Source organism: Sus scrofa, chromosome 6, assembly GCF_054392235.1.
Source record: "Sus scrofa isolate SSC_HxYL_T2T_F1_AM1 chromosome 6, Sscrofa_HxYL_maternal_Yorkshire_Landrace_v2.0, whole genome shotgun sequence".
NCBI lineage: Eukaryota > Metazoa > Chordata > Mammalia > Artiodactyla > Suidae > Sus > Sus scrofa.
In genome coordinates, this window is record NC_139388.1 from 93628844 (window position 1) to 93640496 (window position 11653).

Here is an 11653-nt window from a genome sequence, read left to right on the forward strand (position 1 = left end):
ACCCTAAGCTCTGCTCGCCTGACATTTTCCCTCTAAGCTTCTCCTGGCTCTGGACAGAAATGTTCAAGGTGCCCCATTTACTGGTTCGCTCATTGGCTAACGGCATCATCAGTCTACCTTTCAGCCTGCTGCGGGATCAGAATGATGCTCCTTTAACAGCCCAAACAGCATGCTGTGAATCCTGAGCTGCAGCAAACAGCTTTTGCAGTTCCTCTTTCCTTCCCCCTCCCACCAGGGAGAAGCAGGATGGCATTCCTTCGGCCAGGGAAAGCACCAACCCCAACCAGAGGGGAAACCCTTTGTTTTAAACAACTGAGCTCCAGCCTGTATACCTATACGGTGAGGCAGCCCCAGCTTGGTTTGTGGGGCGGGGGCGGGGGGGGGGAAGAGGCTCAGTAATAGGATGAGAGAGCAGCTATTTTCTCCTCCTACACGTGCACCCCCATCTGTTCGAGATTTCCCTTCCAGCTCCAGCTTGGCTGGCAGGCTTGTCCCTGAGAAGCTGCAGGCCAAAATGGAGAGAGAACTGACTCCCTCCTCCACACATCCTGACTTGCTGCCAACTGCCAGAAAAAGAGGGCAACATTTGGGCATTTACCAGAAGACAAGGATGTGCCTTTTCATTTGTCTTTTTATTTTACATTTAAAAAGTGGTTATTGCTCTAACTGGATCGGAGGTAAGGACCTCTCCCCCTAAGGAGACTTGGCCTTGCAGCCCCATTCAGCAGGGATGGAAGTCACAAGACAATGAGTGGAGCCTCATGCCCTCCCATGAGGAAGCCCTTAGTGTCGCTGACATCTGCCTTTTACCCTGTCTCTCCTCCTTCCTTGTGCTTCACACTCCGGCAACGCAGAGTTGTGGCTGACCCAGCCGCGAGAGCGCTTAGAGACCGGAAGGAAGGGGCGGTCGCTGGGTCATGGCTTTCAGCTCTCCGACTGGGGGCCATTGCTCTCATCCTTCAGTTCAACTGGTACTCAGTGGGCGCCTACTGTGTGCCAGGCTTGTGCCAGGCGCCGTCTGCCCGCACTCTCATCTCAGCCACCAATGGGGACGCAGAGGTCCGTCTCTTCCCACGCAGGCATTCAGCAGTCACAACTTGTCAGTCCGAGGGAAGGGTCTGCCTTCGCTTAGCAAGCACCATTTGTGTTTTAAACCAGAAAGAGGCAGTGGAGAGAGACCTGTCACCTCACACCACTCAGGCTCTAGGGGAGGACATGAGGCCCCTGGGGAGCTTTCACAGAACCCCCGGATGAGATGGCAAGACATGGAGACCCCAGAGGCCAGGCCCACTCTGACTGTCCGCAGTGAATGGCTCAGGCCTGCCTTCCAGCAGCTTCCACCCCAGAGGGGTGATTTAGCAGCCCCCAGGTGTCCCACGTGGACATACCTGTTCAGTTGTGCAAGCCAGCATTGTGGCAACTCCAAGAGACTTTTCCTAAAAACGGAGCCAGTACCTTCCAGGTCTCTTTCCCACTTTGTCTTCTTCAGACCCCAGACCGATGATCTTACAGTCAAAACATGGGCCAGAGAAGATCGAGGATGCAGGCAACCAGCTCAGGAAATCCTTCTGCCCTCTGGAGTAAAGCCCTTCGATTGTATTTTCCAAAAGACAGAACAGATATCATCTTATACACTTGCAAAGTTGTGCATCGCACCCCAAGCAAGTCCTTCCTTGATGACTGGATCCAGCAAAGGCTTGATGGCAGCCAGGACGCTGCCCGGCAGGCAGCCCCACAGCCTCCCTGAAAGACACAGCTTCTGTCAGCCTAGGTGCTTGTCATCTCCCAGGAGCTTTGTGCATTTTCTCAAAAAGGAAGCCAGTCCAGGAGAGGCGAGGAGGCAGAAAGAAGGCTGTGTCTCATGCAGCTTTGCCTTTTCCAGAATAGGGCCAGGCCTTTAGTTTTGTGGCTTGTTTATTTTTTGCAGAATTTGGGTTTGTAGTTCAGCCTTCTTCACCAGACTAGGATGGGGCGGGAGGGCAGGGGGCAGAGGGAGAACTGTGCAGCTAGCTGTGCCCCCCTCCCTGGCAGTCCCCTCTCTCCCTGTGCTCATGGACCTGGCAACCAGCAGAGAAGAAAAATGAAACCCTTCTCCCTGCAGACCAGCAGTCATGCTTCAATGATGTTCACCGAGGGCTTGTTTGGAAACTGGGAGGAAAAAAATGAGAGAAGCAGCCAGGGCTAATGGAATAGACTTCTTGCAATGTTGGAAGTGGGGAGGAGATACAAGAAGGAAGGGAGCAGCAGGGCTGCAGCCTAAAAGCCAGGCTCTTGTCTCAGGTGGAAGGAAAGGAGGAGCCCTGCCTGGACGTCTTGTCTCTGCCTTCGCAGACCCAGCCTTCGGCCTCACCCAACTGAATAGCCAGGACTGGATCCTGGGCCCCAGCAGAGCCACCCTGCTGGCTGGTTCTCTCACATCCTGCAGATCTGCCTCTGGGTGCAGCCCCAGCCACTGACATTGCTGAGGTGCTTCTGGAGATGGGGGTTAACAAGAGGCTTCAGGAAAATGCGCCAGAAAGAGAGAAGCCAAGAGAGAGGACAGGAAGCCAGAGGGTGTAAGGAGATGGGAGGAGGAGGAAGTATAGAGAGAACCAGGCGTTTGGTGGATAATCATCGTCAGAACCATGAGATCCTCTCCCATTCTCTACGTCTTTCTTCTGAGCTGCTCAGAGCGAGCCCTGAAAAGGTTTTCAGATCTGTTTTACAGAAGAGGAAATGAAGGTACAGAGGTGAAGCACCTGTCCAAGGCTACACAGCACAGCAGGAGCATGAATGAGCCCAGAACCCCTACTCATGCCGTTCCCGCCAACCAAGAACTATGCCCTCCCTGTTCGCTGCCCTTATTTAAAACCCCTACAATGGAGTTCCCGTCTTGGCACAGTGGAAGCGAATCCGACTAGGAACCATGAGGTTGTGGGTTCAATCCCTGGCCTTGCTCAGTGGGTTTAGGATTTGGTGTTGCTGTGAGCTATGGTGTAGGTCAGCAGCTTAGCTCTGATTCAACCCCTAGCCTGGGAACTTCATATGCTGTGGGTGCAGCCCTTAAAAAAAACCTGCAAAAGGAGAGAATCCCAAATCCACTTGCAGTGTTCCCCTGTGTCACACAGACACTGGCCCAGCTTGGCTCTGTCCAGCTGCTGCCATGCCAGGCCCTGAGTGGACCCCTCCTGCAGCCCAGGGACAACAGTGCGCCAGCCACCAGGCACCCACCCAGGCCCAGGGCTTGCCCTCACCTTGCTGCGGAGAAGACCCCCGCCTTGGTGCTCCGGTGTGCTGGTTTCTGACGCACTCTTGGTTTTTTCTTTGCTATTATTGGGTTCATTGTCCTTGATGATATCATATTGGCGGCAGAAGAGGGCAATGACACCTGAAGAGGACAGGGAGCACAGTCAGAGGTCAGAGTCCAGGTCCTTGCCCCTCTGCTTCATTCCCATGAGACCTCACTGAGCTGAGCCCCTGGGGGTACCGGGCTCCAGCGGCCTCTCAACTGCACGACTGCAGGAGTCAGCCTCTGGCCTCTGGCTCCTGTGTCTACCTGTCCCCTCCCTGCCCCCGCCTCCCTGCTGCTAGGTTGATCCTCCTACAGCATGCTTCTGGTTGTGCCTCCTCCCTTCCCTTCTTTTACTTTTTAAAAATATTTTATTTTGCTTTTTAGGGCCACACACACAGCACACAGGAATTCCCAGGCTAGGAGTTGAATCAGAGCTACAGCCGCCAGCCTAGGCCACAGCCACAGCAACTGAGATCTGAGCTGCGTCTGCAACCTACACCACAGCTCATGGCAATGGCAGATCCTTAACCCACTGAGCAAGGCCAGGGATTGAACATGCATCCTTGTGGATACCAGTCGGGTTTGTTTCCACTGAACCGCAATGGGAACTCCTTTCTCTCTTTTTTTTTTTTGGCCATGACCACAGCATGCAGAAATTCCCAGGCCAGGGATCAGACCTGTGCCATAGCAGCCACCCAAGCCACTGCAGTGACAATGCTAGATCCTTAGCGGCTAGACCATCAGGAAACTCCTGTAGTGCTATTTCCTGATCCATCTGTTTTAGAGATTATCTGTTGACGTCCCACTGTGGTGGATAGAGCCTAACAACTCTCTCTACTTTCTTCCCCATCCTGCTAACAGAATCACATCACAGTTGTGGGTTAATTCACTATGTTTATATTGTTATGATTATGTGCATACAGCCTGTGCCAAGTCTAATAATGCACCATAAGCAAACCTCCCCTTTTCTCCAATCCTTTGTTTTCCCTGCTTTTCTCCCCCAAGTGCCTGTTTTCCTTTGTGCCTACGGAACATATTTTTCCATATGCTTCTACAACAGAGCCTGCCCTCTCAACCACGATGCCGATGCAGCTCTGACGCAGTGATTAAGTCCTCAGAAAGGACTCCCGTCCACATGGCAGCCTCGCCATCCTCTACTCCCCCACTTTCTACCTTCTCTCTCTCGGGTCACAGCTGCACTGAGTCAGACTGAGCTTACTTTGCTTCTTGAACACACCAGGCCCAGAATACCCTTCCCTTTCTTGGCTGCCTGGTGAACTCCTATTCATTCCTCAAAGCTCAATTCCCATATACCTCCTCTCTGTGTTTCTCTTGATTTCTACTCCTAGGCCCAGAATCAATTCCCTGGCCTCCGCTCCCAGATGCTGTACTATCACAGCACTCGTCACCTTGAATCACAGTTAAGTGCAGGCGCGGTGTCTCCCAGATGGAGTTCCTTACAAGCACAAGGCCCTTCTTAGCTACGACTGTAGCACTACTTTCTGGAATGGAGTGGTCTTTTCAGTACATTCTGGTTGAGTTGAGTACAAAGATTTTGGTCTTATACTCTGAGAGCTCATAGACGAATGGGAAAAGAGAAAGATAGCAGCCCAACTAACTTATCTAAAAGAGTCTAAATTTCTTTTCTTTTTTCTATTTTCTTTTTTTGTCTTTTTGCTATGTCTTGGGCCGCTCCCGTGGCATATGGAGGTTCCCAGGCTAGGGGTCAAATCGGAGCTGCAGCCGTCAGCCTAGGCCAGAGCCACAGCAACGCGAAATCCGAGCCATGTCCACAACCTACACCACAGCTCACGGCAACGCCGGATCCCCAACCCACTGAGCAAGGCCAAGGATCGAACCTGCAACCTAGTCAGATTTGTTAACCACTGAGCCACGACAGGAACTCCCTAAAAGGGTCTAAATTTCGAGAGGGGCACACAATGCGCTGTGGGGCCATCAAGACCAGAGGGACGGTCTAGTGGATGGAGCGGGGCGCTTCCAAGGAGGCGGTCTCAGAGGCATGTCTAGAAGGATGAGTGGGTTAAGAGGGTGTCCCAAGCCTGAGCTGCCCGGGCCTGAAGCACCTGAGCACAGCAACCCCAGAAGAGGAAGGAGAGGCTGCTGCAGCCATGGCTAGAAGGCCAAGGGCCATGGGCACTTATGAGGGCGGGGACAGGCAAGCACTCATACACGCCTACAAAGCAGCCCCTGAAACTCTTATGTTTTTGCTGAAGGGTGGATCGGAGGAGGGATCAGTCAGACCTGGCACCCACAGCAGGACTTGGGCTCCTAAGCCCTCTTCTCTCACCGCCTCCAACGGCCCCACCCTTCGTTTCTGTGGGAAAAGGGTCTGGTGGGGGTGAAGGGCGGAGGGCTCAGGGCCAGACTCACCGGCCCACATGAACAGGACCACGACAATGATCAGCACCTCGCCCGTCCGCAGCTGTTGGTTCCTCCCCATCTCCTTCATGGTCACCTCGTCTGGGGGGAGAGAGACACTGGGTCTGGGGCTCCTCTCCTCCCCCAGCCACCCCGCTAGGTCCGGGCCCCAGATATTTCAGGGCTTATTTCTACAGCTACCCCCCCCCCCACACACACACAGAGCTAACAAAAAGATTCGGGAACATGCTGATGGCTGCTTGGGTGGCAGCGACTGGACGTGACCCCACCTTGGGAGTGCGTATCCCAGAAGGACGCTCGCCCCCTCCCTCCGGGGCTAGTTTACTGGGCAGCAGGGGTCTGGGGAGGAATGGGGGGGGGGGTCGTGCTTTCCTCGAGCTGCCCACTGCTCTTGGCCCTGACCACCCCCGGGGTCCAGGCCTGCCTTTGTTCTTGGAGGCCATCTTCTCCGCCTCGCGAGGCGTCTTGAAGAGCACGGGCTCGCTGGCCGGGCTCTGGCCCTGAATGGAGATGGCCTGCACGTGCACAATGTACTCAGTGTCCTCCTCCAGGTCCCAGAGCGCGCACGAGCGGGTGGTGGTGTTCACCTCCTGGATGAAGCGCAGCATCCGCACGTCCTTCTTCTGCCAAGGGAGGCAAAAGCCAGGCCCCAGTTTTCAGCACCCGGCCCCGTCTCCAGGGCCGACGAGGTCTCGCCAGGCGACCATGCTAAGCCCCCGACATCTGCAGTCTGACCTAAGCACCCCGTCCCCTCTGCAGGTGGGTATCAACATCTCCATTTTACAGGTAAAGAGACAGGCTGCCAACGTTTAGGGAAGTTGCCAAGGCCATCAAGTGAGAACTGGCGCCAGGTCCTACACTCCGGTCTGTTATAAGACCAAACGCATGCTGGAGTTCCCGTTGTGGCTCAGCAGTTAATGAACCCGGCTGGGATCCATGAGGATGCAGGTTCGATCCCTGGACTCGCTCAGTGGGTTAAGGATCCAGCGTTGCCATGAGCTGTGGTGTAGGTGGCAGATGCGGCTCAGATCCCACGTGGCTGTGGCTGTGGCCAGCAGCTGTAGCTCCAATTCAACCCCTAGCCTGGGAACTTTCATATGCCGCGGGAGCGGCCCTAAAAAGCAAAAAAAAAAAAAAAAAAGACTAAACGCATGCTGGAGTTCCCATTGTAGCTCAGCAGTAATGAACCTGACTAGTATTAGGGAGGATGCGGGTTTGATCCCTGGCCTCGCACAGTGGATTAAGGATCCTTCATTGCTGTGGCTGTGGTGTAGGCTGGCAGCTACAGCTCTGTTTTGACCCCTAGTTTAGGAACTTCCATATGTTGCACATGTGGCCCTAAAAAGCACTAAAAAACAAAAAACCCCAAAACTCATGCTGGTAGCGCCAGGTTCTAATCAAAGGAGTCCCTCCTGGGGCCTCCCTTCCCAGCCACATGTGCAGCTTCCCGCCCATCAGCTCTCTGGCTCCTTGTTGCTTCTTCCTGTCTTTCTGCCCCTCTTCCTCCTGCATCCTCCACTTCTATCTTCATGTGTTCTTCCCTCCCAGGAACCCTCGGGGGTTACCTGCTGAGAGATGGCAAATCCGATGACAACCTCGTCCTCCAGGACGTCCCAGCTCACCACCGCAGAGTTGGCCTTGAGGTGCCTGACAGTGACGTTCACAGGGGCTGAGGGGCTCTCTGGGGGTGGGGAGGGACCTGAGCCTGAGCATCCCCTGCTGTGAGGCCCAGGCCCATTGTCTCCTAAGTGTGAAAGGGGAGCCTGGGGATGGCCATGCGGTGGGAAGGAAGAAGCCCGGGCCTCCAGTGGGCCTGGCACCTGGGTCTCAGTTCCTTACTGGCTGAGGAGCCAGGCCTGAGAGGCCCCAGGCTCCTTGTGTCCAGGGCGGGAGCCCCTGCTGGCCACAGCTGGCCCCACCGGGGTTCAAGCTAAAAGTGATGAGCCTGGGCCAGGTCTGGTGGAGGGGCAATGAGAGGTGGGGGGACAGGCCTGGGGGAGATGTAGGTGGCCAGGGTTGCAGGAGCTGAAGGTTAGCCTGGTGCAGAGCAGGCAGAAGGCCTCCCAGTCCAGCACTCTTTCTAGAGAAATGCACTGTCAAGTGAGTGACCTTGAAGGAAGGAGACCGACCCAGAGGTCGAGAAGAGCCAAGCTGGGGGATCCCTGGGATGGGAGTGAGGATCAAAAGAGGAGCCCCCAGTATTGTGGGGAAGGGCCTCTTCTCCACCCCGAGAGGCCGGTGGGGAGGCGGCAGAGGAGGATGGGTTCACTCGGAGCAGGGCCCCTCGGTGGAGTCAAGAGTACAGGGTAGGGCCTTCTAGATGGGGGAGAGGACGAAGGAGATCAGATGAGAAGGCAGTGATGGGGATGATGGGGGTCAGAGAGGGGAGAACCTTCTAGGAGAGGGGCAGCAGACTCACACAGCTTCTATAGCCCCAAGGACAGGCTCTAAAAGGGGAAGACCTAAGCTGAAGCCGCACCTCTCACCCCACAAGCGAGTGAACCTGAGACCCCAGGGGCTGTGCCTAGAGCCTGGGGAGACAAAGCCAGAGGTGGAGTCGGAGAGAGACAGAGACACACATGCAGGGGCAGCAGACACAGAACCAGAGAACTGACAAGTGGGGTATCAGAGACAGACGCGGGGCGGAAGCAGAGAGAGCACTGAGCCAAGGAGAGACGGGCAGGAGAGATGAGCAAGACGGGCGGCAGCCAGAAGGGACAGGGACAGGGCGTCAGGAGAGGCTGGGAGAGGAGGAGGCCAGGCCCCGGGGGCAGGCCAGACTCCAGGCTCAGGGTCCACCCCCACCTGTCCCAGCGCGCCCTCGGGTGCCAGTCCCATCCCTCCCACACAGCAGAACCCCATCCCGCTCAGACCTGCAGAGTTGGCCTGCAAGGCTTGGGGACAGGGAGGGAGGCCCAAGGTGGGGAGATCAGTGTCCTCAGCTGCTCCCTGGGCCAGCGAAAGGAGCTAGGGCTTCTGAGGGAAAGGTCTGGGGTCAGGGCAATGGGAGGAGGGGACTGGGGCATCCCAAGACCCTTGACCAGGGCAGGGGTGAAAGGAAGGGCTTTGAGAGCTGGAGGTCAGGTCTGGGGGTCAAGAAGGCAGGAAAGGGGCTGCGGGTGGAGCAAGGGGAGCAGTGAGCGGGCCAGAGACTGGGTCCTCAGGGAGCAGGGAAGGGACCCGAGGATACCAGCCCGCGCCCCCCGCCCCCCGCCCCGGGCCCCCTTACCCGCCTGCACCAGCGCGAGGCAGACGCAGCCCAGCCACAGGCGGAGCGCGGCGCGGGGCGGCCCGGGGTGCATGGCGGCTGCTCCGGCCAGCCGGCTCGGGGCGGCGCAGGGGGACGCGGCTCCGGCGCCCGGCGGCCGCTCGCACTGGCGCTCCGGCCCGCGACCCGCCCGGCTCGGCCGCCCCGCGCCGCCCCGCGCCGCTGGCATGTCGGCTCCGCGGACAGCGACTCCCGCGCGGCGGCGGCGGCGGCGGCGGCGGCGGCAGCGGCGGCGGCCGCGTCCACGTCGGGCGCCCGGGGGGCGGGGCGCCCCCGCTGCGGGGAGAGGCGCGGGGGCGGGGTGAGGGGCGGAGGGCGCCCCCGCGCCCCCCCCAACCCCGACAGCCCGCGACGCGGCCCCCCTCCCGCCATCTCGTCGGTACAGGAGCCCGAGGGTGTTCTCTGCGCTCCCCGGTGCCAAGTCCCTCTCCCCGCCGCGCAGCCTTGACCCGGCCCCCACCTCTGGCCTTTCCGGAGGGAGAGGGAGGGCAAGTGGCACGGAGATGCTCCTCTGTGCCCCCACGGCATCCCACCCCAAAGCTGACCTCCCCTCCCTCTGCTGGGGGTCCCCACCCCTCACTTGGCCCCAGTCCCGAGGCCTTGCAGGCTGGGGCAGGAGGGAGCAGAGGGGAGCAATGCTAGTAGGGATGGGGGTGACTACAGAGTTCTTAGTAGGTGCCGGGGTGCAGACAGGAGGTGCTGTTTACCATGGGGCCGAGAAGAGGGTGCTAGGAGGACCTAGCTCTGGGACCCCAGACCAGTCTTTCCCCTTCTTGGGCTCCTCATTTCTCTCCTTAATGGGAGTAAGCGTCAGCATCTCCTAAGTGCCTGGGGGCTGTTCTTGATTCATGACCTCCCCTCTCACTGCAGCCCTGGAAGACTGAGCGCTCTGCTGTCTGCCTTTTGCATAGGAGACTGCAGCTTGGAGAGGTTGCTTGACTTGCTCAAGGACCCACAGCAGAGCCAGGATTTGAACACAGGCTGAGCTGACTCCCCATGTGTGCGTGACTGGACTGTCTCCCACCCAGGGATCCCTGAGATGCTAGAACTTGTCTGTGCCAGCTTCTCTGGAGCCAGAGAGCTTTCTGGCACCGTCTCTTCCCAAAAGCTGGGTGAGGGAGAAGTGGCTCCAATACCGCTGCCCCCACCCTTCTGGCGCAGCTGAAGGCTAGGAGTAGTGAATGAGCTAATGACTCCAAGGTGCAGGGGGCTTTGGCGACATGGCCAGCAGTCACAGTTCAGAAAGGGCTTGGGGACCCCTCCCTCATTACCCTGGGGACATCCATATGCTTACCACCGTCCCTACCTCGGTCCCACACACCCTGCCTAAGCCACTCTGTTTCTGATCTTGGAGTGGCAGAGAAAAGCCCTCAGGCTGCAGCCACTGCCCTTTCCCTAATAAGAGGCCCTCTGGAGCACTGGGCTGGGGAAGCCCCGACCCCCACCCCAGGGACCTTCTCCGCCCTAAGTCCCAGTCAGAGAAACAAGGTTGAGGAGAGAAGCATAGACCAGGGGGCCCATCTCTCCAAATGAGCCCCCTCCTCCACTGTCTGAAATTCCATTAGAGGGGCATTCCTTTGCATCTTAAAGGCCTTCAGGTCGTCCAGAAGCCCTTATTCTTTTTGAAAAGGGTGACACCTTGTCAAGCTTTGTCCCACAAAGCATCCCTGCCCTGCCTCCATTTTCCATTAAGAAACTGAGATCCAGAGATGGGAAGAGCTGGGTACGAATTCACAGGGCAAGTGAGGAGCAGCAATGGCGCCCCTGTCTCCCAATGCCCATCCCATGACTCCTTACACTGCCCCCCAAGCTTCCATTTGGTCACCCTGGGAGGGGTGAGATGGGAGGGGGCTCAGGGGGTCCTTGCTGAGCAGCACAACCTAACCCTCTAACCCCTCAGGCCCCCAGGCCTGCTGCGCTGGGCAGGCCAACACCCCCCCACACCCCGGCCCCTTCTGCTTCCTCAGCCACATACCTTCTCCTGAGATGAGCCTCAGGTGGGGCCTCCACCTGTTTGGGAGAGCAGCCAGCGAACCAAAACACCTCTCCTTCCCTCTCCTTTTTCTCTTCTCTCTGTTTTCTTTCTCTCCCCGCTCCCTTCTCTCTCCCAGCAGCTGCTTTCAGCCCCACCCCGCCCAGCCCCGCCCCACCAGCTGCAGCTTGGCCCCTAGGGACCCTCCTCACCCACCAGGCAGGAAAACACAACCCAGGGGCCCGCAGGAGCAACTGGAGTCTCCTCAGGCCTCATCACAGGAGCCAGCAGAGACGAGAGGGGTCAGTTAGAGGTCACAGAGTCCACTCCTGTCCCTGCTGGGGAGAAAAGGAGGGAGGGACAGGGTCCTGGTGGCGTCTGGAGTCCAGTCCAGCGCTGGGGAAAAGGGGGTCTTAGCGCCACCTGCTGGCCGTGTCGGGTATAACCCCAGGTAGATGTAGGGCATTGGGAGGGGGGAGATGGCTGCGTCTGAGGGCTTGAGACGGATGGAGAAGCGTGGCTGGAGGGCGGGGGGGATGAAAGACAGAATTTGGAGAGCTGCGGCTGTAGGAATGCAGCCTGCCCCAGGCCCCGTGATACATGGAGTGCTTGAGGAATTACCTCGATTCTGGGAAAAGTCTTTTTTTTTAATTATTTTCATTTTATTTATTAATTTTTGCTTTTTAGGTCCACATGTGTGGCATATGGAATTTCCCAGGCTAGGGGTCAAATCGGAGCTACA

General features: G+C 57.6%; 1 protein-coding gene across 6 annotated transcripts; it reads right to left on the reverse strand.

Moving 5' to 3' along the window:
- Positions 1-613: 613 nt before the first annotated feature.
- Positions 614-11042, reverse strand: FNDC5 (fibronectin type III domain containing 5). 6 transcript variants are annotated; one of them, XM_021095830.2, is made up of 7 exons: positions 10915-11042; positions 8901-9215; positions 7237-7352; positions 6096-6294; positions 5663-5752; positions 3234-3367; positions 614-1743 (listed from the first exon to the last, which is right to left on the reverse strand). In XM_021095830.2, exons 2-7 carry the CDS (start codon positions 9106-9108, stop codon positions 1513-1515), a joined length of 978 nt encoding a protein of 325 aa, XP_020951489.2. In that variant the 5' UTR covers positions 9109-9215; positions 10915-11042; the 3' UTR covers positions 614-1512.
- Positions 11043-11653: the final 611 nt, after the last annotated feature.